Below are 26,354 nucleotides of genomic sequence, written 5' to 3'. Positions count from 1 at the left end.
TGCAACCATTGAAAACTATTTTCACAGATAATGAGTGATAAAGGAATATTCATAATCTAATCTTGATTGAAAAAATCAGGAACACAGTGATCCTGATTTGAGAATGATTCTGAGGAAAGGAATGGCTAGGAAAATGTCTAGAGGCTCTACTGAAAAGCAGTTGGGAGATATGAAGTCTAATTTGTAATTTTTTAATGGTAAACTGAATTTATTTCCTCTTGGAAAACAATTCCAGTAATCTCCATGTTCAGACCACAGAGTAAGCATTAATAAGAGTAACATACAGGTTAGTTCAACTGATTTAAGAATTTGGCTGTGTGAATCATTAAGGAAAATCTTGAACACTCAAAGCTTCAAATGTATCCAGGAAAAAATTATTTTGACAGTCTACATAACAACTATTGCATATATAGTGATGCTACCTGTCACATCGCAAGGCTTACGAATATATATATGGGCCGTATCCAGCTTGGGGTTCTGTTCTGTGAGAACATCTCTTCATGGTTTGCAAGAATCTTCAGCAATAAAGAATAGTCTTGGATTTTAACTGTTGATATACCAAAAGAGAAATTCTAGGCTTAAGAGTATATAAAAGGAAGTCTAACCATAGTCCCATGTGTAACAGTTGTTTCTAATCTGTCTTTCTTAAAAATACTTTCTCTTAAGCCATCTTGTTCACTTTTTTTTAATCTTTCCTGAATAGGGCCCAGGTCCACTTGTCTTTATAAGACCACTTTAGTATCAGATGACATAATACATGTGCAACACTTTATATACAAGGAGTCTATCAGGTGCTCAAAAGTTCAAACACATGAACATCCAACAGTTTTGATAATACAAGTGTTATGGTAAAATACAATGTTCTGAATAATTTACATTAACAATAAAAGTTTCTTGCAAAGAGTAAAACAAGTTCCCTTTTTGTGCCACAAAAGTAATTCTCCTTGAGAGACTATACTTTCACTAACTGCTGTGTTGGGTCATCGTGTGATTAGAGACAGTGATGCATTTTCATTTGACATTTAACAGTTTGCATGGGCTTGGGCTGACATCTCAAAGCATTTTCTGGATGACACTAAGCTGCAGCTCTGTTTGGATGGAAAACTTGTGTGGACACTGTGTACAGTCATAGACCTTGTCTTCTTGTCCATGGGCAGAGAAAATATGCTGCTGCAGCTTGTTTGCTTGAACAAATAGTGTAAAGCAGACAGGACACTTGAAGGTGCCTCCCATCCCTTCAAAGCTGTGCTCTATCAGGTGGCACTGGAGTTTGGCAGGAGAGTTGAAGGTCTGGCTGCAGAGTTTGCACTCGTGGTTCAGTCCTTCATCAATCATGTGATTTGCAACATGAACCTGTATTTCCCATTCATTGTAGAAAACCATCTGACACTTGATGCACTGATAGGTCTTCTTCTCATCGGACTGGGAGGGACTGATTCTGGGCATGGGCGACACTTATGGTGATTTCAACTGTGAGCTGTTGCTATCTGGCATGAGCTCTCAGTGCATGGTTTGGATGTGGTTCTGGAGTTCACTTTCAGACTCGAACTTCACATTGCAGCTGGAGCAGCGTGTCTTCAGTTCTCCTGCCTTGCCTTTGCCCTCGATGGCACTCAAATTCTCATTCTGGCCAAAACCTGGTCTATTTGTGCTGGGCTGGAGGCTGATGCCTGGGCTACTGCTCTTACTGAGATTTACGCAGCCAGCACACAGACCATATGGCAGGCCGTTGATGTCAAGTTTCACCAGATCTTGCTTGGAACAGAATTCTTTTAGGCAAGATGCACACTTGTACAGTTTTTGGACATGCTGGCCATGCCCGGTGGTATGGACTGTGGACCCATTCCCTGTCTTTTGCATGTGGAATGTCCCATGGATTTTGAGTTCCAAGGTGGAGGTCACAGTCTTCATGCATACTATGCAGCAAAATCCCATCAGAAAATTCTTCAGGTCAGGGTGCATTTGGCAATGCTCCAAGAACTCCTCTTCACTCTGCAGAGGCATCTTGCATATCCTGCAGTTTCCAGTATCAAGGCTCTTACTGTGCGTGACTTTGTGTTCTGTAAGAATTAAAAGGGAGGGAAAACGTTCTCTGCAAATAGGGCACATGTAGTGTTTGACCATGCCTTGGTGGGTCTACATATGTTCACGCAGGCCATTTTCAGAGAAGAAGGTTCGAGAACACATGTTGCACTTGTAATTCCCTTTAATGAGCTTGGCTTTCTTCTTCACAATGGCACTTTCTCCAGGTCTGATATAGTGGTCCTGGAGCTGGTGATTCTGCAGCAGAGTTTCCACAGTGTACACCGCCCCACAGATGTCACACCCATACATAGGCTCAGAGCTGTCCACATCTTTCTCACTCAGATCGTGACTGTTGTGGGAATCCTGGCTGTTGGTCAGTAGGGTCTGCAGCTCCACTTCTTCTTTCTGCACCTGCTCAGAGGCTCCATTTTTGCTGTAGTTGGGCGTCTTGCTTTCAGACACACAGTGCTTCTCTTGCAAATGTTTCTCTAGCAGAATGATGGCATGGAAGGCTTTGCTGCAGAACTTGCAGTTGTACTTCTTACTGTGAGTTGTGATGTGGCACTGAAGCTCCACCTCAGTGCCAAAGGGCTCACCAAAGAAGATGCACTTGTACAATTTGCCTTGGTATTCCAGGTGGTTTTGTTTCATGTGGAGCTGCAGGTCAGTCTCGTTGCAGAAGTTCCAGGTGCAAGACGTGCACTGGTAGACCTTCTTTTCATTACTGTGCTTCACAGCCAAGTGCAGCTGAATGGAGATTTTTGAGTCAAAAACTTCTTGGCAGAGGGTGCAGCGGAAGAAGACAAAAGTGTGCATGTCCAACAGGTGTTTCTGAAGGTCATCCACTGATGTGAACTGCTTGTCGCAACTCTCACAGATGTAGTAGGTTGAGGTGATCATAAAGTGAATGGTCACAGGCTTCAGCAAGGATTCTTGGTTGGGGAATTCCTTGTTGCACTGAGGACAGGTCAGTTTCAGCAGCACAGTGTCGAGATGAGTTTTTAAGTGAGTCTGAAAGCTGTCTAGGGATGTGTACTTAGCACCACACTGAATACAGATATATTCTCCGGCGGGATGCACAGGTGCTCCCCCTACTGCCTGCATGATCTTAAGAGATGTCTGCTTTATGGCCACAGGAGATAGGGGGCTCAAGGCCCGGGATTCTTTCCCATTGTGAATATAATTCAGGGCCAAGGGAATGTTTTTATGATTCTCTTTGATATGCTTGTACAGCTTAAGAACACTGTTGAATATTGGCGAATTTGTACAATAGATACAGGAATAGACTTCCACTAATGGTTCTTTTGGGTCCCAAGCACTGGGGATCCAAACTGAGAGCCACTGAGGTCACAATGCACCTGTCTTATATGCTCTTCAAGGGAAGAGTCAGTTGACAAATCCCATATATCAATGAGGACAAAATAATGCATTACTGTCCTTAGCTGCAGGGTTTGCAAATCTGTGAGAACATCGGATGTGTTTCTTAAGGGTTTTGAGGTCGTTGACAACTTCAGAACAGAAGTTGCACTGGTAAACTATGGCAGGCATTGCAGAAACAATCAGGCCTGGGTCCTGAGCTTTGTGCACTTGCTTAACATGTTAATTTAGGTTATAAAGTGAGGGTAATACCTCCAAGCAATACTGACAAATATGGGCCTGTTCTGGCTTATCTAAATGTATAGTCTTTAGGTGAATCTGCAGAATTGCAAGACTCAAGAATGACTGTTTGTAGCAGTAAATACAGCTGTAGATAACTTTTGCTTGTTTACTCGAGGGGCCGGTCATGTCAGGGGTTTGCTGAGGAGCCCCCTTCCTCCCTCGACTCTTTGGGATTGGTGGGGCAGCCTCCACCATGGTTGAACTGTCCACTGAGAGGTTGGAATCTGGAGTTGGGATGGACACGGAGATGTAGCCCACCTTGACCAGGGAAAGGCTGTTGCTGTGATTGCAGGACTCCAGTTGCTGGTGACTGTTCATGTGGCTGTACAGTTCCTCGACTGTGTGGAAACTCTCAGAACAAATGCTGCAAGAGTTTTTCTTGTCCCCTCTGTGCCCCTGCTCCATGTGGTTCATGAGGCAGGTCTCCTTCACAAAGAGCTTGTGGCAGTAGATGCACTGCAGGGCAGCTTGATCCTCATTGGGGGAGCATTCGGGGTGGCACTCTGCAATGTTGTTCTGGAGGTCTTCCGGGAAGTCAAAGTCTTCTTCACACTGACTGCATTTCTGAGTGTCCTTCATCTTCCAGTCCTCCATCCTGGAACTAGACTGGGAACTGTTCTTGTTCCTCTCATGAACCTGCATGTGTCCGTGTAAGGAGCTAGAGGACAGGAACCCATGGTGGCAAATGGCACATTTATATGGCTTGTTGGACGTGTGAGTCTTTAAGTGGATCTACAAGTGATCACTCCTGGAGAACGCAGCATCACATTCACTTCAGTGGTACTTCTTGTACCCGGTGTGGAGCTTTATATGGAGATCTTGGTTCCACTTGTGTTTGAACAGCAGACTGCAGTAGGTGCATTTGAAAGGCAGTGACTCTGCTCATGGTGCTTTAGTAGCTGAGGTGGCTAAACGACTTGTCACAGAACTGACATTGGTATGGCAGTCCAGGGGCACCTTCTTCCTCTCTAAAATTGCAACCTCTTCCATGACTAGGGGAAGTCTGGTCCTTGTTAGAAGGTGAGGAAGCTGGCCAAGAGCATGTGGGATCATCTTCAACATCCACTCCATCTGTCAGCTGATATTGATTAATCGTGTGTTCTGTGATATAGCTCAGTGATTCAAACACCTGGAGGCAACTGTCACAGTTGTCCTCCCGGTCTTCTGTCCTCTTCTTACAATCTATTATGTCTCTATCTTCAGCCTTGTCTTCAAGTTTACAGTTTGGGTATTTGAGGGACCTTGGTTTCACTTGCTTGCGGCGGCAAGACATCCTGCAAGGTCTTGGACTGCACTGGCACTCAGGTAGTCCACATAATAATAGAAAATGGAAGCAAGGCCCCCAAAGCCATCAGGATGGCTCCAGAGGGGGCCCTAACCCACAGGGACTCACTTTGTATGTAATCACTGAGGAAATCATTGTCAGCCCAGCCTGCATGCACTCACACACAGACAGAGGGGCATGATTAAAAGGCTAGAGCACGGGGAGCCAGAGGGAGGAGGGGTCGCGCCAAAACCCAGACTGGAGGCGCCAGCTGTGGCGCGCGGATCCAGAGCCTGGCAGCGGCCGAGCGCCCCACACCCTGCCCTTAATTCGTAATTTTTGTGTGTGTGGTTTTTGAATAGTTCTGAATTCCCACAGGAAAAAATCTCTTTATGATTCAAAAATACATACTGAAAACGCTTGGAAACACCAGTTTTTGCAGAGGGCCCTGTGGTTCTGTGTCTGAGCTGGAAGCAGCCTCAGGGAGGCCTGAGGATGGGCTCTGCTTGCCATGGGTGCACCTGGCCTATCAGCATTTCAGGACCAGCTGCACAACTTCTCCAGAATCTTGACCATCCAACCGCAGTTTCTGCAGAGCCTCACTGAAGCTTTACAGAAGCATGACATGGCTGGCTGTGAGATGGTACAACCCCTCGGGAGGCCCAGGCCCTGGTCTGCCACCAGAGGAGAGACCCTTCAGGGGGAAGGGAGCCAGCATAGCCCAGAGATATTGGAAACAGCTGGCTAGTGTTTCCTGTATCCCAAGACCCAAAGGAGCAGGTTATACATTGTGTACTTGTATTCCAAGCCTGGAATGCAAGGACACAATGCCTCTGCCAGGACCTCTGGCCTAAGGGAGCCATAGCCAATGAAGAGGATGGGTGGAAGGGCAGAGAACATTTGGAGTTCACTCTCCCCTTCCCAGATACTAGATGTGTTGGCTGCAATGGCCTGTGCTGAAATGCTGACAAGAGATAATCTGAAGCCAAGTCCCCAGGCCTGGCTGAAGCTGGTTAAGAAGATGTCTATACCGCTGGAGCTCGTGTGCTCAGATGGGTACTTGCAAGATAGCAGGATCACAGTCAGAGTTGTCATTGAAGAGGTCAGGTGAGACCCAGAGCCTAGCTCTTCCTGGCATGCTCGGCTTGTGCTCATCAACGGACTATGGGTTGTGGCACCCCTGGCAGCAGGACAAGCAGGTTCTCCTGCCATGGCAGGGGCTCTTTGTGCACTCACTCTGCACTTGATGAACCATGTCAAGTGCCAGCCATCTCATTAGATGTGGGAGAAAGAGGAAAACCAATGCAGCGAAACCATGGTGCCCCAGGGCCACAGAAAGGCAGGCAGCAGCATGAGAATCACTGAGTTGGCAGGGAGCCACTAGAAAGGATGGGGGTGATCAGAGCAAGCAGGCCTTCAGGATTGAGGAGGGTCCCAACCCATGCTGGGCTATGAGAGTCAAGAGGGACTCGCTCTGTGCAGGATTGTGAGAGTGGGGCACAGTGGCAGAGTGGGCACAGTGGCAGTGCATGCTGAGGTAGCAAAGTGAGACCCTGAGTCCTACCTTCATGGAGAGCTGGAGGAGTGTTGAGGGCAGAGCTGGTGGTTAATTTCTTCTGTCACCTCACCTTCCCATCCTGCCTTGCACATGCACTCTTCATGCCCTCCTCCTGTCTCAGACTCCTCTGTCAAGGCTAAGTCCCTGACACACTCTTTTGACAGAATCCAGTGGAATTCGGTTTTATCAATTGCATTCTTTCTGGAGCACGTGTTCCTGGGGACCAAGAGCCAGATTCTGGAGCTGTGCCAGCTGATGACCAAGTACATCTTCTCACTAGACAAGGTAAGCACTGGGACACAGAGACCAGGAGCCCACTCCACCCTCACCTGCAGGTAAGTGCTGGGCTTTCACAGAGTCACACAGGGGGATGTGACACATTGGCCAGCCATAGCATGGATAAGCTCAGTTGTTTAAGAGTTGGCCCTCCCTGATTGCTAAGTCAGGGCATGCCACTTAGGGATAGCAATGACTCTACACAACAGAACTTCTGCAGGGAACTTGCTTATGGATGCTTTTCAAGGGCTGGAGGAGTGGGCTTCACTTACACCCAGGATGATCTAGAACAAGCCAGCAGCCTAGCCCTCAGAGGTAAAATCACCTTCACCCTAGGCAGGATGGCAGTGATGCAGGAGAGTGCCATTGAAGCTGGGGACTTCAAAATACATACTATAAAGGGACCACAGGAACAGAAAAACACTGAGCCTCTGTCCTCAACGCCAGATAAATCTGATGACAGTGCTACTAGTCCCCTCAGAGAAAGCCACTATCTCTGTGGCCAGGCTGTCCAGCAAAAATAGCCACTCAGCACAACACCATTTCCACCTATTTTACCCTGTGATCTTGGGCTAGGGTGACTATCACATAAGCACATCCCATGGGTAGAAAATCATTATCCTTCAAAGTGCCCACTGTCGGGGTATCTGAGAAAGGCCGCTGTAGACAGGTGTGCAGCCTTTGAAATGCAGGCAGGCACACCAGACAGAGATTAGCAGAGACACCAGATGCCAGTGTATCCAAACTTGACTAGAATATCAGAGGCCTTGTGCAGGATGGTCTATACAGGCCAGGGCTTGATCACAGCTCCCAGGTGCCTGGTACCCACATTTCTTCTCAAATGACCTTCTGTCCTCTTCAACAAACACCTTCCAGCTACTTGTCTTCAAAGTCTATCCCTGCTGTCACAGCCTAGGGAGCAAAAGAAGGGGTGGCAGTGCCAGGGATGGACCCCAGGGCTTCACACATGCTAGGCTGGCACTCTGCCATTGAGCCTCCCCTCAGCCCCTGCACACAATACCTTTAAGAACACATCCCAGGCTGGTGGCACATGCCTGTAATCCCAGGAGCTTGAGATGCTGAGGCACAAGGATTGCAAATGTAAAATCTGCCTCAACAACAGCAAAGCCCTGAGCAACTCAGTGAGACCCTGTCACTAAATAAAATACAAAGTAGGGCTGGGGGTTAGGTTTAGTGGTTGAGTGCCCCTGAGCTCAGTTCCAAGTACAAAAAAAAAAGAATATAGCCCCAAAACACACACACACACACACACACACACACACACACACACACACACACCTGCTCATATTTCATTGCCCTAAACTAAGTCCCTTGGCCGCATCTAGTTGAAAGGCAGTGGGAAAACTTGCACAGAATGTGCTTATGTGCCATGGAACTTAAGAGGCATTTTGTTGTTGTTATTTTAGAAAAAGGAAAAAGAAGTGTTTTGTTTTGTTTTGTTTTTTTTTTTTTTTTTTTGCTTTGCTAGCAAAGGAGAAACACAAGGGTCTCTGTCCCAGAGGCTGTGATTTCCCTATTAAGGGGGAACACAGGGTTTTTTAAAGAGGCAATTCAGGGAAATCCTATTTTCCCAGAAATTAGGAAGGAGAGATTAGGGAGATCAGGGAGGAGAAAAAAACAGGCCTGCTTTAGAGCAGTAAAGCTATCTTTAAAGCATGACGTGAACTGCTGTTACAGAGGTTCTTTAAGGAAAAGTAAAGAAAAATGGTGGAAAGGAGTGTGTGTGTGTCCCTGTGGCCACAGGCATCCTGGACCATCTTCCCATATGGCCTGGACAAAGCTCTCTCTAAGTCTTTCCTGTCCCATCCAGGACCCTCAGATCTCTGGGGATACACTGGCCACTCAGCCAGGTCCAGTGTGGTCTCCAATGGTCAAGAAGCTTGCTAGCTGAGAGATGGGTTTTCTGGCTCTGCAAGCTGGCATGGGCATATTTGTAGGTAGTGGGAGACTTTTTCCTCAATCTAATGACCTCAAAAACTTCACAAGTTTCTGGTTCATTTCCTTTTAATACGATCCCTGTGCAAGTAACCACAGCCACAGATGCTGGCCAGTTAGTTCTCAGGCTTGAAGCCTGTGGTGTACACTGGTCTCTGTTCTGTGTGCCCCTTCCAGCTCCAGGGAATCCCCAGGGCCATTCATTGGCTATGCGATGCCTGAAAGGTTGCTGCCCTACATTGATCTTTGCTGCTCTCCTCCTGTGGTTGGGAGCTTAAGTGCAACTTCAGGGATTGCCAGGGGCCTCAAGTCTTACCTCCTGCAGGCTGCCACTTCAGAGCTGCCTTCTCCAGTTAGACTACACTCCCTGGATATTGGAAAGATGAAAGTAGTCAGTACATGATGGGTATTCAAGTCTTCTTGTCAGTTCTGACAGAAGGGTTAGAGATGGCAACCAGAGGTGTTAAGCAGGTAGGGAAGCTACAGAGAAAGATGCTAGGAAGGCCAATTCTTGTGGCTTATCTGTCATGCAATTTTTCCACAGGTCACAGGGAACTGGTTTTCCCTTCTGTGCTATCCCTAATGTCCTTAACCAGCACCCCACTACTGGGCCACTGCTGCTCTTTTTCTAAAATGTGCTAAAATATACATAACACAAAATGCACTGTGTAACCACTTTTAAATGTGTAGTTGTCGACATCAAACACTGGGTATTGCACCACCACCAGATCCTGCTCCAGAGTGTCCTCACCTTTGTCACCTAACACAGACTCCCTAGCCCTTCCCCAGCCCTGGCAGACCCCCCACTCTACATTCTGTCTGTCACTCTGACTGCCACAGGTACCTCACCTAAGTGAAATTGTTCAGCATTTGTCTTTGTTTTCTGGCTTGTGTAGGTTTGACCAAATAAACAAAAAGTCTCTGCAGCTCTCAGTAAGTTTTAAGCCTGTAATTGGGCCTGAAACCAAAATGTTTGAGAAAAGCTTCTCTGTAATATGGAATTTCATATTCATCCAAGACTGTGCAAACATACTTTTAATGAAAAGTGTTAAATCTATTACCTACATATTGTATTACACCTTTATATTGTATTTTACCTTTATACACACAGAGAAATATATGGGCAGATGATTGGTTAATAGATGTTCTTTTTTTTTTTTTTGGTAGGGTGATTCTGCCATCCTGACATCACCAGGAATAATATTTCTCTTTTCACAGCTTCCATGCTGTGAAAGAATACATCCAGGCCTACTTGTCCCTGTTAGAGAAGAAGGTGTTCATCATTAGAGGTAAGACCAAACTCTACATGCTCTTCATCAATTGCCTAGAAGTAAGCTGGCTGCCTCTTTATTGATTTATTTTGCAAAACATCTGAACCATATGGTTTAGGCAGTAGCAGAGTTTCTGAAAACTGACAGAATGCAGCTTTATTCAGTATAATTAACAGATGCTTCTTTTCCATGTGGAAAAGAAAGAAGTTTCAAAGACATTGCTTTGCCCTTATATGTCACACACACAGTCACAAGTCACTTGGTGATGTTTCCATCACTGCATGTCTGATATTTGCATGACAGTGAAATTCCCTAAGGATTCATTCTTGCAGGAGTCCCTATTGTTAAACAGTGTTTGACTATGTTGACATGTGCATGTAAGTGCAGAGCAGAAGAAACCACAGCCTGGATGAGTACACCACACGCTTAGCAATGGTCATTCCCAGCTGGCAAGATGATGAATCCTTTTTATTTTTAATGTCTTCATATTTTTCTTCAAAAATGTTAAGGTTATACACATTTTTTCCTTATAGATTTGTTTTTTTTCCAGTTGTTTACTATGATTCAAAAAATTTATAATCAGATCTACAATGATGGCCTTTATTTTCCCTTTAACTCTCACTGGCAATTTTAGAAAGTTGGGGACTTGCCTGTTACAAATAATAATATTCTTTTCTTTCTTTTTCTTTGTTCCTTAGGATTCAATTCATGAGAAGACCGGTGCTTATTGCACAAGGAATAAACTCGACTGCCAGAGGGAGGAAGGTCATTTCCTACAGACTTGCCATTTTGGAGTTGGTCGAGTACCTGCAGGAGGTTGCACGAACCCACCAGTGTCCTGACAGAGCTTCTGACCTCCTCTAGGAGCTTCAAGAGGGCTCAGGCAGGTCTTCTCTACCTTGAAGAAGTTAGCTACAGGTTCAGAAGGACAGAAACTGTCAAGGATCTTGCTGGCCCTTACCATGTTCCCCTCTTCTGGGTGTTTTTATACTGAGTTCCCCAGAAGAAGGCCCTCAGTCCCCAGTCACTGACCAGTTTTCTCCTTGCACTCTCAGAGCTGACTGAGGGAGAGCAGTACCAAATGTGATGCATAGAGCAGTTCTGAACCCAGACAGGGAAGGACTGGCACTGTGCATACCTGGTCCGGAGGCTCGCGAAACTGCACAGGATAGAATTTGTGCAGAGCCTCTCCAGGCAGGGCCATCGGTGTCTGTGGGTGTTTCCCAAGGGGATCACTGCACAGGTGAGATGCAAGTCCCTGCAAGAGCAGGCAAGTGGAAGGCACCACTCCTCACCCTCCCAGCCCTCACAGCAGGCAGGACAAAGGCAGGCATCTGGTCCTTGGTCTCTGCTTCAGGGTAGGTTTTGGCTATCTGCTGTAGGGCAAAGGTAGGCATGGACACATGTGTGTGCACACTCACATGTGTTTCTGGTTTGTTGTTTACCTGAATTTTATTTAGGCTTCACTTCTAATTGACTTGGATATAGGAAAAGTGAATGAGTATTATTTCTTTCAATATCTGCTTCCAGCAAATTAAATGGTAACAGCCTGCAGGCTGTGTCTTGGTGTCTCTGCCAGGCAGAGGTGGGTAAGAATTGAGACAAGTGCAATGAGTTTGGCTTTCAGGCTTCTACATTCCCAGTAGTCTGAAACTGGTAAATTCTAACTGTCCTGAAGTTTAAGAAATGGCACTGAAAATCCTGGCATTTTTAAGATGACCAACTGGGACTCAGAGATGACATGTTTTTGTCTCCTTGCATGGTATGGTACCATGTGTAGAGAAAGCAAGCAAATCTAGGGTCGGCCTCCCTCCTCCTCGGGCTCTCCATCCCTTTTGAGGCCATATTCCTGAAGACCCCCAGGATTGTCATGCCTGGGCCCCACAGGGAGTTCCAGGTCATTTGCCTCTAGCCTTCAATGGTGCCTGCCATCTTTCTTCACCTATGGGGAAGGGTCTTTGCAGAACACCCCACCTCACCCAACCATGACTAACCCTCTTCTCCTGGGCTGAAGAAGGACCACACAGGCCAGATGGACTGATACTTGGTGCATGGGGACAAGTACAAGGCACTTTGTGATGCAGTGGGCTAAGCCATGCTCTGGTGCAAGGCCTCCATGGCCTGAAAGATTCTCCCTGATGCCAGGTGGAGCCCCTCACACCTTTATCTTCCCTGATGTATCAAAGGATGCAGGTATTGTGGAGAAATCCTCTGAACAGCCCCTAGAGTAACACTATGTGCCAGGAGGCAGATACCCATGGCCTCCCTAGTGAATGAAACACGTCAGCACAATTAGCAAAATGTATAGCTATGTAATTCACAATCCACATATATGCTTATGAGTCTATTTTGATGTTGATACAAAGTTTTAGGATTCTAATATTTAGAAAATATTTTTAGTTGTAGAGGGACATAATACCTTAATTTAATTAATTATTTTTATGTGGTTCTGAGGATCAAACCTAGTTCCTCACCTATGCTAGGCAAGCACTCTACCACTGAGATACAACCCTAGCCCCAGGATTCTAATCTTTTTTTTTTTTAAGAGAGAGTGAGAGAGGGGAGAGAGAGAGAGAGAGAGAGAGAGAGAGAGAGAGAGAGAGAGAGAGAGAGAGAGAGTTTTTTAATATTTATGTTTTAGTTCTCGGCGGACACAACATCTTTGTTGGTATGTGGTGCTGAGGATGGAACCTGGGTCTCACGCATGCCAGGCGAGCGTGCTACCTCTTGAGCCACATCCCCAGCCCCAGGATTCTAATCTTTAAATTGTTCTGGTCTTGCTTTCTGAGTCCCTATTTATCCTGGCCTCATGCCAGGAAGAGAAAATAGAAATTTCTATCTCTTCTCAGGAAACATTTCCAAGACCAGTGAAGTAGTCAGAGGAGAATAGGTGCTGACTTCTGTTGCTCCATCATGGCTGTCTCACCCCTGTGCACTGAGGTTAACCTGAGCAAGTCTTATGAACTCGTAGCCCCAGTCCTGTGCGTGGAGGCCCATGGTGTATGGCCCAGGGAAGGTTTCTCTGGTAGTGCTGTGTAGCTTCTGAATGCCCACTCCATGCTCTGCCCCAGGCCTGCAGAAGCTCCAGAGCTCAACAGGTGGTCTATATGCTGCTGGCGCTGTTCAGAGAATGGCTGCTCTACACTGTTCTCACAATGCAAAACTCCACCCTAAGCCAGAGGTGAGTGACACATTGAGGCTTCCTTTCAGTCTCATGATTGGGAGGGACTTTTTGAGCATAGTAGAAGTCACAAACTTTTATTCTTATCAGGATAATAGGAATTATGCCCTCCTTCGTAATTTCCTATCTAGAATAGAGGGTGTACCCTAGTTGTGTGGAAGCACTGTTTTCTGTTTAACCCAAACCTTACAGATTCAGGAACATTATCTAATGTTTACCAAAACAGAGTATCAAGATCTGTACAGGAATGTGGTTGTTGTGTTTCTATATGAAAATTCTCTTTCTTGAAGAATTTCCTCTCCATTAGTGATACTTTAATTGTATTTACCTTGATATTTGATGTGTACTCAGTATTGAAATGGGTGACTTTCAAAGAGAAAACCCCAAATTCACATAGTATTCCTTTTTGACATATCCTAACATGAAAAACTTCTTTTGTGTCAGCAATGTGAGGCTGTGAGCAGGTTAATTGAAGATAGCAGGATCCTTTCTCCTCCGGAGGTCAGGCCTTTGGCAGCATCCCTCGTGGCCAACATTCTGCCTTTGCTGAGCACTTGCCCTGGTGCTGACAGCCTTGAAGAAACAGTGACAGAAATGGCCATTTACACTGCAGCTGTCCTTGAGTGTGGGCAGAGTGAAGTCCTGGTACCCTTGAAAAACTTGGCCTTCTCTCTGGCCAGCATGGCGGTAAGTTGCACTAGGATAACTTTATTTTTGCATTGAAACTTCAGTGTATTTTCATGATGAGACCTAGCCTATGGCTGTGGGAACTCTCAAATCTGTCCACCTTTCAGACTCTCTGCCCCATTTACCCATTTGATCCTTCAGCACAGTCCTGGTGAAAATGCGACCTGCCTTTTGCCGTTTCACACACAGGTGTTGCAACTTGGGAGGCTGAGGCAGGAGGATCACAAGTTCATGGCCAGCCTCAGGAACTTAGCAAACTCCTGTCTCAAAAAATAGGGCTGGGATGTGGCTCCGTGATCGTCCACCCCTGGCTAAATCTCCAGTCCCTAAAAATTAAAGAGAATACACTGAACACCCGGTGATGGCGTGTATCTTGAAGTCTTCAGGGACTGAGGTATTGCGTGTGCAGTTCCAAAACACAGGACATTGGACTTGGCATGCACAGCGCAGAGGATGATGGGATGACAGGGAGTGCCTGACGGCAGGATCTTAGGGTTCAACGGAGATTCTTCAGCCTTGCACTTGATAAGTCTCAAAGTCAATGTTGGACAGACGCCTTGATCTGGTTTGGGGTCTCCAGAGAGGAGGCCTGGGTAGCTTGTGGTTGGGGACCAGAGGCAGAGGGCAGGCATCACCAGGCAAGTTCCACTGAGAACCCCTTCGGTGCCTTCCTGGGTTGTGGTCCCAGGGACTGAACCCAGGGGCGCCTACCAGCCGACCTGTCCCAGCTCTTTATAGACAGGGTCTCGCTGAGTTGCTGAGGCTGGCCTCCACCTGGCGACCCTCCTGCCTCAGCCTCCAGAGTCGCTGGGATGACAGCCACACCCCACTCGCCGCACCGCGCCCGGCTCCTCCGATGTTTTCTTAAACATTAACCATATTCCAAGCCAAACCCCACCCCTAAGCCTGCGCACAACTACTGCAGGAGTGGCCTTCCTGGACGGCTCCCCCAGGGGCACCTCTCTATGCTTTGCTGTGGTCCTGATGCGGAGCGGATGGCGCAAGAGCTGGGCGCGTGTGGCCACGCCCGGGGGGGGGGGCGGGGGGAGTGCTCAGGGCATGGGCAGAGCCGGGACCGCGCTGTGCCTGTGCGTCCGCGAGGGGGTGCTGCAGCCTTGCGTCACTGGCCTCGCGTCGCTTCTCGGAGGCAGTGGCAGAGCCCGTGAGAACCGCGAGGAGGGGATAGCACGTCTCTGCTGCGGGTTGCCTGAGACCCAGATGACCAGGCCGAGGTCCCCACCTCGTCCACGCTTGCAGTTCGGCTTTTCTAGGGGGCCGGGCTATCCCCCGCCCGGTGGCCGTTGCTGCTGCTACGCGGGTCGAACTGGGCTCGGGAAGCCAAGAGGCCGCTGGTTTGCAGGGACACTGCCTAGGGGTCAGGTCACCTCAGGGGTCTCCCCGGTCTCCTGGAGGAACGGCACAGTAGTGGAGTATGGTGCGTGGGAGCCCTGAGACCCTGGCAGCTTATCGCCACCACATCCTGAGTGCGACAAGTTCCCGCCTAGGGTGAAGAGTGCTGGGGGCCCTCGGCCAGAGCTGCCTCTTGGTGGCTGAGAGCGGGTGCAGTGGGTGTGGGATTCGCCCCTGCGGTGGAGACCCCCTGCGACAGAATTCGGGTGCCGAGGACTGAACCCAGGGGCGCTGGCCACCACACCACATCCCTTTTCAATTTTTAAGACTGGGTCTCACTAAGTTCGGAGTCTGGCCTCGAACTTGCGATCCTCTAGCCTCAGCCTCCAGTCTAGGTTGACAGGCGCCCGGCTGGGATCTGACGTTCTCCAATGGCTAAGCAATGGGGAAAGTGGTCCACAAGGGACAAGGATGGTGGCTGAGTCTCGCGCAGGCAGCGGTGGGGTCGGGAAGCCTGCCTGGTTGTCACTGCGCTCCCACCCCCGCCCCCACCCCTGCTGAAGTTCGTTGGGTCCTTGGATGAGCGTTGCACGGTTCCCGAGCTCTAGGGGTCCCTCTGCGTGTCCCCAGGCCTACAGCCACCCTGCGTCCCCTGTGTCCCCTGCGTCCCGCACAGGGTACAGCGACATCTCTCTCCAATGCCACCAGTGTTCCCATGAATCACGTGACTCTGAAGGCGCCAATCTGCCCACTTGCGGAGTGACGGTGACAACGAGGGCAGGTGATGGAGCAGGCAATTGTCGGGCTTACATGGACCCATCTTATCACTGGCCCAGCCGCTGCAGCCCATTGATCTCATGGGGCTGGGCCGGGAGTCAACACAGCTGGGCACAGTGACAGCTGCATCCATCGCCTGGCCACCAGCCGCCCATTAATCACCGCCTGCTGTGGTGAGGAGGGTGACAGAGGCCCCGCCGGTGGCCTCCTTCACCCTGCAGTCTGCGTGCAGTCCTCCAAATAGGAGGTGTTAGTTTGGTGAATCACCCTGGGGAGGGGCCAAGGCACAGTGCTGACCTATGGGTGAGCGGGGAGAAGGATGGCCTCTGCCCTCTGTCCCAGGCTCTGCTTCCCAAGGCCTGGGACAGAGGAAGGTCGCTGCTCCCTCCCCTCGGTGCAGCCCTGGGGCAGCATCCCAGGGTCTTTCTCCCAGTGGGGACACTGGGTGGAGCCAGTGACTTCCCCTGGTCTGATCCTAGGCTCTGGGGCCCTCCTCAGGCCTCCGGTTCTTATCCCCCAAATGGAGATTTTTCTTCTAAGCCCAGCATCTGGGAGGGGAGGTTGGAGCTGACCGGTGAGAGTCTCCTTATTGACAGACTGCCAGGTCCTCTTCCAGGAGGGGCCCGGATTGGGGGCTCCTCTCAATCCGGGATGCTTGGGTGGCTGATCACACATCACCTCCCAGGTCCATGGGATATGATCACACACCTCGAGTGATAGGAGACAGAGGCCCATCTTACAGACGGGGAAACTGAGGCTCAATAATAGAAAGGAGCCTGGCTGGATTGGAAATACTTTTCATCCCAGCATTTTGGGAGGCTGAGGCAGGAGGATTAAAAGTGGGTGGCAAGCCTGAGCAACTTAGAGAGGCTTTGAGAAACTCAGAGAGACCCTGGCTCTAAATAAAATATAAAAAGGGCTGGGGACGGGGGTCAGTTGGTAAGGGACCCTGGGTTCAGTCTCTGGTGCCAAAAAAAAAAAAAAAAGCCCCTTCCTGTCCTGCGTTCCCACTCCCACAGGGGCCCCTGAGAGCTGGCAAGAAGCTGGGATTGCTGGGCCACCCAATCCCGTGCTGGGAGGCACCGAAGAGCCTGGGCCCAGCTGTGACCACCTCAAACATTTCCGGGGACCACCGCCCTCCTCCCACCCCCCCTTCACCTAAACATCACAACCATTTTTCAGGCTCAAGCTGAAATGGTGCAAAAATTGGGGATGCTGTCATGGCCGCTAGATGGCGTGTCAGCGCAATAAGATGTGACAAATCCCCTGTTCCCACCCAGGCTGTGTCCTGCCCATAATGGATGGAGACACTGCCCACCTTGGGCGATCGTCACTCGTCAAAACTTCCTCTGGGAAATGAATGTGGTCATCAGGCCCTTTGGCCACCCACCTGCCCACCAAGGGCCACCTCTGCCCAGAGCCAGTGGGCCACCTCCCGGACACCTGAGGAGCAGGAATGAGAAGACCCCTCTGGTCACCAGGAAATCTCTGTCCTAACCCACAGCTGGGGCCTGCTGTCACTGCAGCCTCTGGCCTGTTTCTGGGAAAGGTTGAGGCCTGGGTCAGAAGAGGGGCCGGGGCAAAACCTGCCCTTAGAGGTCAAATCTGAAGACGTGCATCAACCTCCAAATACCCAGGACTTAAGTGAGGCCAGTTCCACGCACCAAGGGAGGGGGTGCGGCCCAGATTGCGCTTGGCTCTCACGGCCAGTCGGCTTCCATTTTTTGGGGGGCGTGTCAGGGATTGAACCCAGGGTCACTCAACCTCTGAGCTACATCCTCAGCCTTATTTTATATTCTATTTAGAGGCAGGGTCTTGCTGAGTTCCTTAGAGCCTGGCTAAATTGTTGAGGCTGGCCTCCAATTGCAATCCTCCTGCCTCAGCCGCCGGAACTGCTGGGATGACAGGCAAGCCCCACTGCAACGGCTTCTTGGAACATTTTACAACCATGTGAGGTCCTGGGATCGATGACCAGGGCCACAAGGGGGGCACTTAGAATTTTAGAACTGTTTTAGATTTGCAGAGCAGTGTGATGGTGGCAGTGCATTCCTGTGTGTCACCCATCATCCTTTGTAGTTGGCACCCAGTCACCATCTGCACCCACCGCCTTCCTTTTTACCTGATGCCCCTTTTTTTGTCCTAAAATACCAGCCAGGGACCTTATTATCCCATCTCTAGAGGCTTCTCTGGGCTGTGACCTTTTCTTCAATGGCCCTTGTTTTTCATGACCTCAACAGTTTGGGGGAGGACTGGTCAGGTGCTCTGCTCATGACCCTCAGCTGAGCTCATGGCCTGACAGGGACCCTGGGTTTGGGGAGTCCACTATACCCTTGTGTCTGCTGAGGCACTTGCTGTGGACATGTCCAGTTGGCATTGACCACCTCCTGGTTGGGCTGAGAGGATGCTTCAGACCACATGGTCCCTCCTCTCCTGTCCATCTGTGGAGGGTGGCGTCATGGGCTCAGTGTGCTGGGGTGCACATTTACCTCATTGACTTGGAACCCACAGGTGGCCGAGCCCAGCCCCTGTGTTAACCAAGTTCCTCTAATGTCAGTGTGACTCACATCACTGCACACTGGGTGACAACCCAGAACGACTCTCTCTGTTTGCTCAGGTTGTTCCAGCTGGGCCGTTGAGAGCCTTCTGTTGGCTCCTGGTCCCTTCAGCCTATCCCCATCACTGCCCATCATCTCAGGGTTAGAGGGCCACTGAGTGAGTGGGAGGGGGCAGCCACTGACAGCTGGCCATTCCAGAAGGTTCCTCCCCAGTAGGCTGAGCACAGTGTGCATGAGCACATGGAGGCATCCCCCACATGGGCAGGACCTTAGCTGCCAGGGTGTGGGGACATGGGCCAGAGTGGAGAAGTAGATAGTGGGCAGAGGTGGAGGAAGAGAATAGAATTTCATTCAATGAGACAAATGGAAGGCAGGGGCGGGACTGGGAGAAAGGGAAATGAATGGACGTCACTTTTCCATGTTCACATAGGAACACAACCAGGGACACCCCACAGCAGGGCCAGCCACAGGAATGAAAATCACACCCCATTGTAGGTGACATGGCAGGATGCACACTGCTTTCACGGGGGAGCTAAGGAGAACAAATTCACAGAAAAACCTGTGTTCCCACCTATGAGCCAGTGTGAGGGAGCTGACACTCAGGTCACCAGCTTGGCCCCACCCCCTCAGGCCTTTGCTCCCCACAGGAATGTCGAGCCTCAGAGGTCCGTGGAGACCCTGCCCATCAGGACAGGGCAGCTGCAGCCTTCAGTCGCCCTGTTGTCTCCTCCCAGGGGCAACATGCACTCCCTTCATCCCATCCTGACTTGTGACGTCTTGGGTGGGGACAGGCCCAGGGACAAGGGACAACCTGCAACACCTACCTGATAACACAATTGCCTTGGTTGGAGGCAAAAATCACGATGGGAGAAATGGAAGATTCCAAGCTCAGTGCAGGGAGTTGAAGCCCTCGATGTCCAGCATGTGCACCTCGTCCACGAACAGCACGGACATGCTCTGGTCGATGTACTTGTTCACCACATTGTTGATCTCGCCTCAGACAAGGTCCCAGCCAGTGCAGGAAATGCCACCTGCTCTCTTCTCCACACCTCATTTCCCTCCAGATCCAACCCTGCAGGCTGGTTCTCCTACTGGCTCTCTGACCCCAGGCTGGGTAGTGGACCCATTCCAGGTTTGATGTCATCATTTTAAAACAAGAATCATGCCAAGTGTGGTGTCACACGCCTATAACCCCAGCATCCTGGGAGGTTGAGGCAGGAGGATCATAAATTGGAAGCCAGCCTCAGCCACTTAGTAAGGCCCTGAGCAACTCAGTTGAGACCCTGTCTATTAGTAAAATACAGGATAGGGCTGGGGACAGGGCTCAGGGGTCAAGAACCCCTGAATTGAATCCCTGTACCCTCATCTAAAAAACAAAGAAAACAGGCATATAAGAAATAAAAGTGCTGGGATGGAGCTCAGTGGTCGAGGGCCCCACAAGTTCAATCACCAGAATAAAATAAATAAATAAGTCCACAAAGGAGCAAGGAAGACCCATGGCCTTGTGTCAAAGTCGATACCTTTCTAGGACCTCAAAGGAAACAGATGCTGACCTCAGTGGGGCCAGAGCACACAGTGTGGCCACGGCTTCTAAAGGGAGTGAAGACTCAGCACCATGCAGTGGGGGGTGCTCAGAGCCAGGACCACGTCAGAGGCTGGGCTTCAACTCGGCTCCAGGCTCAGGCCTCACCACGTGTCCTCCCAGAGATCTCTGTCTTCTTTGGCTTCATCAACTGGCCCATCATAGACAGGATGTCTTGTCCCCCCTTAGGAGAGAGGACTTTCTAAGGCAGCTACCAAAGCCCATCCTCCTGCCTCCTGCGGGTCCCTGATGTCACTCAACTTGGAAGCCTGAGGTGAACAGGCCACGCACAGCTCCCCTAGAAAGGATGAGGGGCTCCTGAACTCAGAAGGATCCCCTTGAGGTTCCCCTGACCTGCAAGAATCAAGCAGAGTCATGCGTGGTGGCACATATCTTTAAAAATTCTGGCAATTTGATTGGCTGAGAAAGGAGGACCACAAGTTGGAAGCCAGCCTCAGAAACTTAGTGAGGTCCTGAGCAACTCAACAAGACTCTGTCTCTAAATAAAATATAAAAAGGGCTGCGGAAGGGGTTCCATGGGTAAGCACCCCTGGGTTTAAGCTTCAGTACAAAAAAAAAAAAAAAAAAAAAAAAAAAAAAAAAAAAAAAAAAAAAAAAACCTCCGGCCAGGTAGGATGAAACTCCAATCCCAACAGTCTCTTGCCTCTCCTGGGCAAAGGTTCAAAGGACAAAAAGCAAAACCAGATTCCCAGCAGAAAGCCCATTCCTGGTGGGGAGGAGGAGGCCCACTTCAGGATGAAGCACAAACCTGACTCTGTCCAGTGGGGCCCAGAGCAGCACCAGCTGGGAGCTGGAGGACTCAGGGCTCAGGATCTGCAGAGGCCAGAGCCTCCAAGAGGCTGTCTGAAGCCCTGTGAAGGGTCCCAGCAGGAACCCCCAGCCCAAGGTGGAGAGAAGCCCCCAGAAGGCTGGCAGGGAGCCAGGGGCAGACAATGCCCAGAGATCAGCTGTGACAGCATCTGGACATTGGAACAAAGGGGCCAAAGCTCATGTTGTGCTCATTGCTGAGCCTCCCAGAGTGCTTCCAGGAGGACAGCACAGCCCTGACAACTGGTTCCCAGGGCCTTGGGCATGCGCTGGACCAGCAGGGCCTGTCCCTGGTGCCTGGCGTGGGCCACGTCCTGGTCATGCAACGTCTCATCCTAGATGACCTCCTCCTTCTGTACATTGCCCTTGGGCAGGCCATGTCCTCCTCAGCCTCCAGGGCAAACTCTGTGGCCTAGGAGTCGCACCTGCCCTGCCTCTGCCAGCACACCACGGGGCACTGGGACCACACAGAGCTCAGTGACAGAAAGGTCCCCGCTGCCCACCTGGGGCCCCCAATGGTGCCCTCTGTCTGCGCCCCGCAGCTTGGTGCCATGCTGGGCTCCCATACCCACCCGGGCAACACCTGAAACTTTCTGGAAGATTCTCTCCCCTTTCTTTTCACTCCTGATAAAGGAGCATCCAGGGGACTCACTGGAGCCAGGGGCCCGGGCTCTTCTAGGTGGTGATTTATGGGTGACATGAGGCCTTAGGCTCATCCATGCACCAGGGATGTGCAGCCACCATGGGACACAGCAGCAGATACAGGAGGAGCCACCTGGCAGTGTCCCCAGGCTCGGTATTCAGGGAGGGACACCAGGGAGATAAAGGAAGATGGAAGATGCCGCCTGGTGCAGTGGGAAGGGATAAAGGCTGTCTGGTCCCTGTCCCCCACAGGGTTTGGATTTTGCACACTCTGCCTGCTTAAGTCACTGGGAGAGGAAGACAGAGAAAAACCATGGTGACTTAGGTAAAGGGACAGCTGCTGACTTTCCCCCACCCATCCCCGCTGAGCAAAGTGATGCCCTGGTCACCCAGGTCTCCCTCTGGCAGACACATTGGCGTGCCACTGTCCCCGGGGAGCATACCTTCACAGCCCCGCTGTTGGCCTCCATGTAGATGATGTCCCTGGCCTTTACTCACTTCTCCTACAGACTTTCAAAAATGCTGGGGTTCAGCTAAAACCAAACCAAACCAGACAAAGGGGGACTCAGACATCCATGATGCATGTTCCAGTTCCTTCTGACCCCGAGGGAAGGCTCCTTTCCATAAGAGACCTGAGGGGCCAGGCACAGCGGTGCACACCTGTCATTCCAGGGACTCAGGAGGCTGAGGCAGGAGGATTGCCAAGTTGGAGGCCAGCCTCAGAAACTTAGCAAGGGGAGACTCTCAAAACAATACAAAGCAAAATAAAAAGGACAGGGTTCTGGCTCCCTGCTTAAGCACTATGGGTTCAGTTCACAGGACTAAACACAAGAGACAGACAGACACCTGAGGTAGCCAGTGACCCTAGGAGTGGGTGGGTATGAAGGTATGTGCCAGGGCACAAGAGCCTGGACTGAGGGTTTAGCACACCAGGAGGTGAACCTCAGGGTGACCGTGTGTGCCTGCAGGGGACAAGAGAACGTCACCATTACTCTTCCTTGCCTTGCCTTCAGGGGTTGCAAAGTGGTAGGAGCATTCTCACAGGGACCCAGCTGCCCTTAGAGGGGACATGTGTCCGTGGCTATGCCCCACGGCACCCTCCAGGATCACCACTGCAGCTCCAGTCCTTGGCTTAGGGACACCAGAGCTTCCTGCTTAGCCACCTGAGGCTGCATTTGACGTGGCTTGTGATTCCAGCTCTCTGGGCCTTGGTCTCCTCCTCTATGTGACAGCTGGAGGCCAGTTTAGACCACAGAGCTAGGCCCTGGGGCTGGGACACAGCTCAGTTGCAGATCGCTAGTTTTCTATGGCCAGGGCCCTGGGTTTGAGCCCCAGGACCACAAAAAAAGCAAATCCTAGGGGCTGGGGATGTGGCTGAAGCAGTAGCGTGCTCACCTAGCATTCATGCGGCCCGGGTTTGATCCTCAGCACCACATACAAACAAAGATGTTGTGTTCACGGAAAACTAAATATATGTATGTGTGTGTGTGTATATATATATATATATATATATATATATATATATATATCCTCTCTCTATCTCTCTCTCTCTTTCTCTCTCTCTCTCTCTCTCTCTTTTTCTCTCTCTCTTTAAAAAAAGCAAATCCTAGTGCCCTCCGGCCCCTGAGGATGACCACACACATCTCAGAGTGACGGTGCTCGACAGGGCCTTGCTCTTCCCCAGGGGTGTGCACTACGCAAGCACAGCAACCTCTTCGGGACCTGGCTGGCAGACAGGTCCTGAGGCTGAGCTTTCAGAGCAGCTGTTACAGATGGCCACCCTGTGGAAACACATGTGAGCTCTTTCTCAGACAGAGTCCAGAGTCAAACGGGGGCTCAGGGGACACGACATGGACAGTGCAGGGCTCCCTTGATGGGACAGGGCCCCTAAAAGGTCAATCCAGAAACAAAGTAGGTATGTGGTGGCCACAGGCCAGGGGGAGAGACAGCAGTTGGCCATTCATGGGAATGAGGTCCCTTGGAAGGTCATGACAATGTTCTAGAAATAAGATGGGGGTGTAAACTATGTTATGCATTAAAATCCTGCGGGCCACACACACTTAAAATGGGTGGATTGTGTTCACAACTGCACCCCAACAGAGCTGCCAGGAGCTCACCAGGGCCCAGCCTCTCTGGCCTCCTTGGGGCACTGTGCAAACAAGGTCAGGGCTGGGGAGTCCCCAGGCCAGGATTCACAAGCCTCCTTCAAATTCAGACACTTCACAACTCCACACAATGCACCTGAGGTCCTTCTGTCCCAATATCTCATCCATGTGGGAAACTGCCCAGAAAGACTTTGGTTTGGGGGGGCTGGAGCTACCATGGATTGGACTCAGGAGCCCTCAACCACCAAGTCCCATCCCCAGCCCTGTATGTCATTTTGTTTAGAGTCAGGGTCTCACTGAGTTTCTTAGGGCCTCGCTTTGGCTGAGGCTGGTTTTGAACCCGCTATCCTCCTGCCTCAGCCTCCCGAGCTGCTGGGATCAGAGGTGGGTACCACCTTTGTTTTGGAAGATGATTTTCCTCTTCTCCATTAGGCTCTTTTCTTAGAGAAGCTGGATGGAGCAGACCAATGGATGGCTCAAGTTTCCACTGTGTTCCTGTGTCCTCTCTCCTACGTTGAAGAGGACAGTTTTTCTCTTTTCATCTCTGGCACTTTATACAGTTGATTTTCCAGATGAACTGGTTCAAGGTGTCATCCCGGAGAAGTGGCCAACTTCTCATAACCTCATTAACACAGGGTGGACAGGATGTGGTGAGGAATTAAAGAGAGAGAGAGAGAGAGAGAGAGAGGTTTGCGGAGCCAAGCTCCTGAGACGAAGGCCCCGTTAGGAAACAGAGAAATAGCCCTTGGAAGAAGTGACATATTCATGATCTCCATAAAGCAGTGACTTAGAAACCACTTCAGAGAATCAAAGAACCATCAAATTTTAAAAGGGGCAAAGATGGAGAGATTCTATGGTGGATGGATAGTGGTCTAGAGGTGAGAAACTGAGTTCCAGAGAGCTCAGAAGACTTACAGGGGACACCCAGCACCAGAGGACTTGCAATAATCCTGCCCCAAACACTGGACGCAGAATGACTGTGGAGCCTCTTTCTGAGCCTGAGGCCTTGATCAAGAAAACAGGGGAAATGAGATTCACGGTGCCTACACACACGGGCACACAGCTGTGAGGAGCCACAGGTAAAATACCTCCCCAAGCCTACACCTAGGGACCTGGCCAGGCAACAGGGGACAGGTACAGAACTAGTGTGAGTCAATCATAACAACAGTGGATGAGTAAAAACATAATGAAAAAGAAAGAAAAAAAATTATGTCCACTTTGACTTTTTGGGGAGGTGAAGGGGCAGAATTGGGAATTGAACCCAGGGGTGACAGACACCTGAGCCCTGTCCCCAGCCCCATTTTTTATTTTATTTAGAGACAGGCTCTCCCTGAGCTGCTCAGGGCCTTGACTAAGTTGATGAGGCTGGCCTCCATCATGTGATCCACCTGCCTCAGCCTCCTGAACAGCTGGGATGACAGGCATGCTCCAATGTGCCTGGCTGCCCAATGGTCATCATGTGGGGGACGAGATGGCAGAAGCAATTTCTTGACTTCACCACACAACTCCCAGGAGCAATGAGAGAAGGAAGAGCTACCTCATGAAGGGACCTATGTCCAAGCCCTCTACAAGGTGTCACTTTATACTACACAGTGTTATCCTGAGTGTCCCATATGGCATGAACAGTGCAGAGGCCAAGGAAAGAGGAACACAGAGGTCACACTACCTGCCCAGTGCCACAGTGCTGAGGACAGGGCTCAGGATGGACTCCTCTTGAGCTGCTTGGTGCCCTTGGCTGTCTTGAGCCCTATGATCACGTGGCTGATGGCCTTGCCATAGCTGCCCATGGGGTTCTTGGTCTCACATGGCATCAGCTTTGTCACCTCCCCCTCGTAGACCTCCTTAGCCTCTTTATCTGCAGTCCTGGGAGGGACGGCCAATGGGGACATGGTGAGAAGCGGAACCATCCTTCTCTTCACATCCATCTCCTCCCCAACAACAACCATCTTACCTCAAACACAAAAAGCACAAGAACTGAGAAGTCACCCTCCAATATACAATGCGGAGACACCACCATGGGTGGAGAGTGACATTACAGGGAGTTGTGGCCCACGCCTGTCATCCCAGCTTGGGAGGCTGAGGAAGGAGGATGGTGAGCTGGAGGCCAGTCTCAGCAACTCAGTGAGGCCCTGATCAACTTAGTGAGACCCTGTCTCCAAATAAATACAAAACAGGGCTGGGAGGTGGTTCCATGTTTAGATGCCTCAGGTTCAATCCCTTTGCCCCTCCTCAACAAAAAAAAAGGAAGAGTTGAGGGTCACTGCTCTCCTGACAAATGGGAAGGCCACAGAGGACTTCTGCTGGCAGGTGGCCATCAGGCTCCCTGTGAGGTGATAGGGAAATGTCCCAAAGGCAGAGACACATGACCACAGGATCAGACACTCAGGCCACTTCTCACTGTTCAAGGGGGATGTTATCTTATCAAGCCATCCCTTGCCTTCTCTTCTCCAGAAACTCAACCAGGACAAGGACAATCAAGACAGGAAGCTAAGGACCAGCTCTCCTCTGCCTGCGGTCCACCTGAGAGCCTATAAATGGGGCTTTTGGAAGACACCCAAAAGAGAAGCCACATTCTGTGTTTGATGGACCAAATTCCCAGCTCCTGAACACCAAGACAAACTTCCCAAACAAAGACCAG

The 26,354-nt window shown here is 50.2% G+C and overlaps 1 protein-coding gene and 1 pseudogene across 2 annotated transcripts in view; both read right to left on the bottom strand.

The window, feature by feature from the left end:
• Positions 1-1,053: 1,053 nt before the first annotated feature.
• LOC308640197 (zinc finger protein 521-like) lies at positions 1,054-11,406 on the bottom strand (annotated as a pseudogene). Its single transcript has 3 exons — positions 11,305-11,406; positions 11,148-11,219; positions 1,054-5,158 (listed from the first exon to the last, which is right to left on the bottom strand). The product of its transcript is annotated as a zinc finger protein 521-like (transcript).
• A 14,007-nt stretch (positions 11,407-25,413) lies between these two features.
• Positions 25,414-26,354, bottom strand: part of LOC308640196 (ruvB-like 1) — a gene marked incomplete at both ends in the record, with an annotated part of 30,259 nt that continues 29,318 nt past the window's right edge. The window contains one exon of the mRNA XM_081312188.1: positions 25,414-25,571. Coding sequence (XP_081168314.1) covers positions 25,414-25,571 — 158 coding nt within the window. The remainder of the gene's footprint in view (positions 25,572-26,354) is intronic.

Source organism: Spermophilus citellus, assembly GCF_964194105.1.
Source record: "Spermophilus citellus genome assembly, contig: SCAFFOLD_36, whole genome shotgun sequence".
NCBI lineage: Eukaryota > Metazoa > Chordata > Mammalia > Rodentia > Sciuridae > Spermophilus > Spermophilus citellus.
Note: the sequence above shows the minus strand (reverse complement) of the source record. Positions and strands in the feature narration are given on the sequence as shown.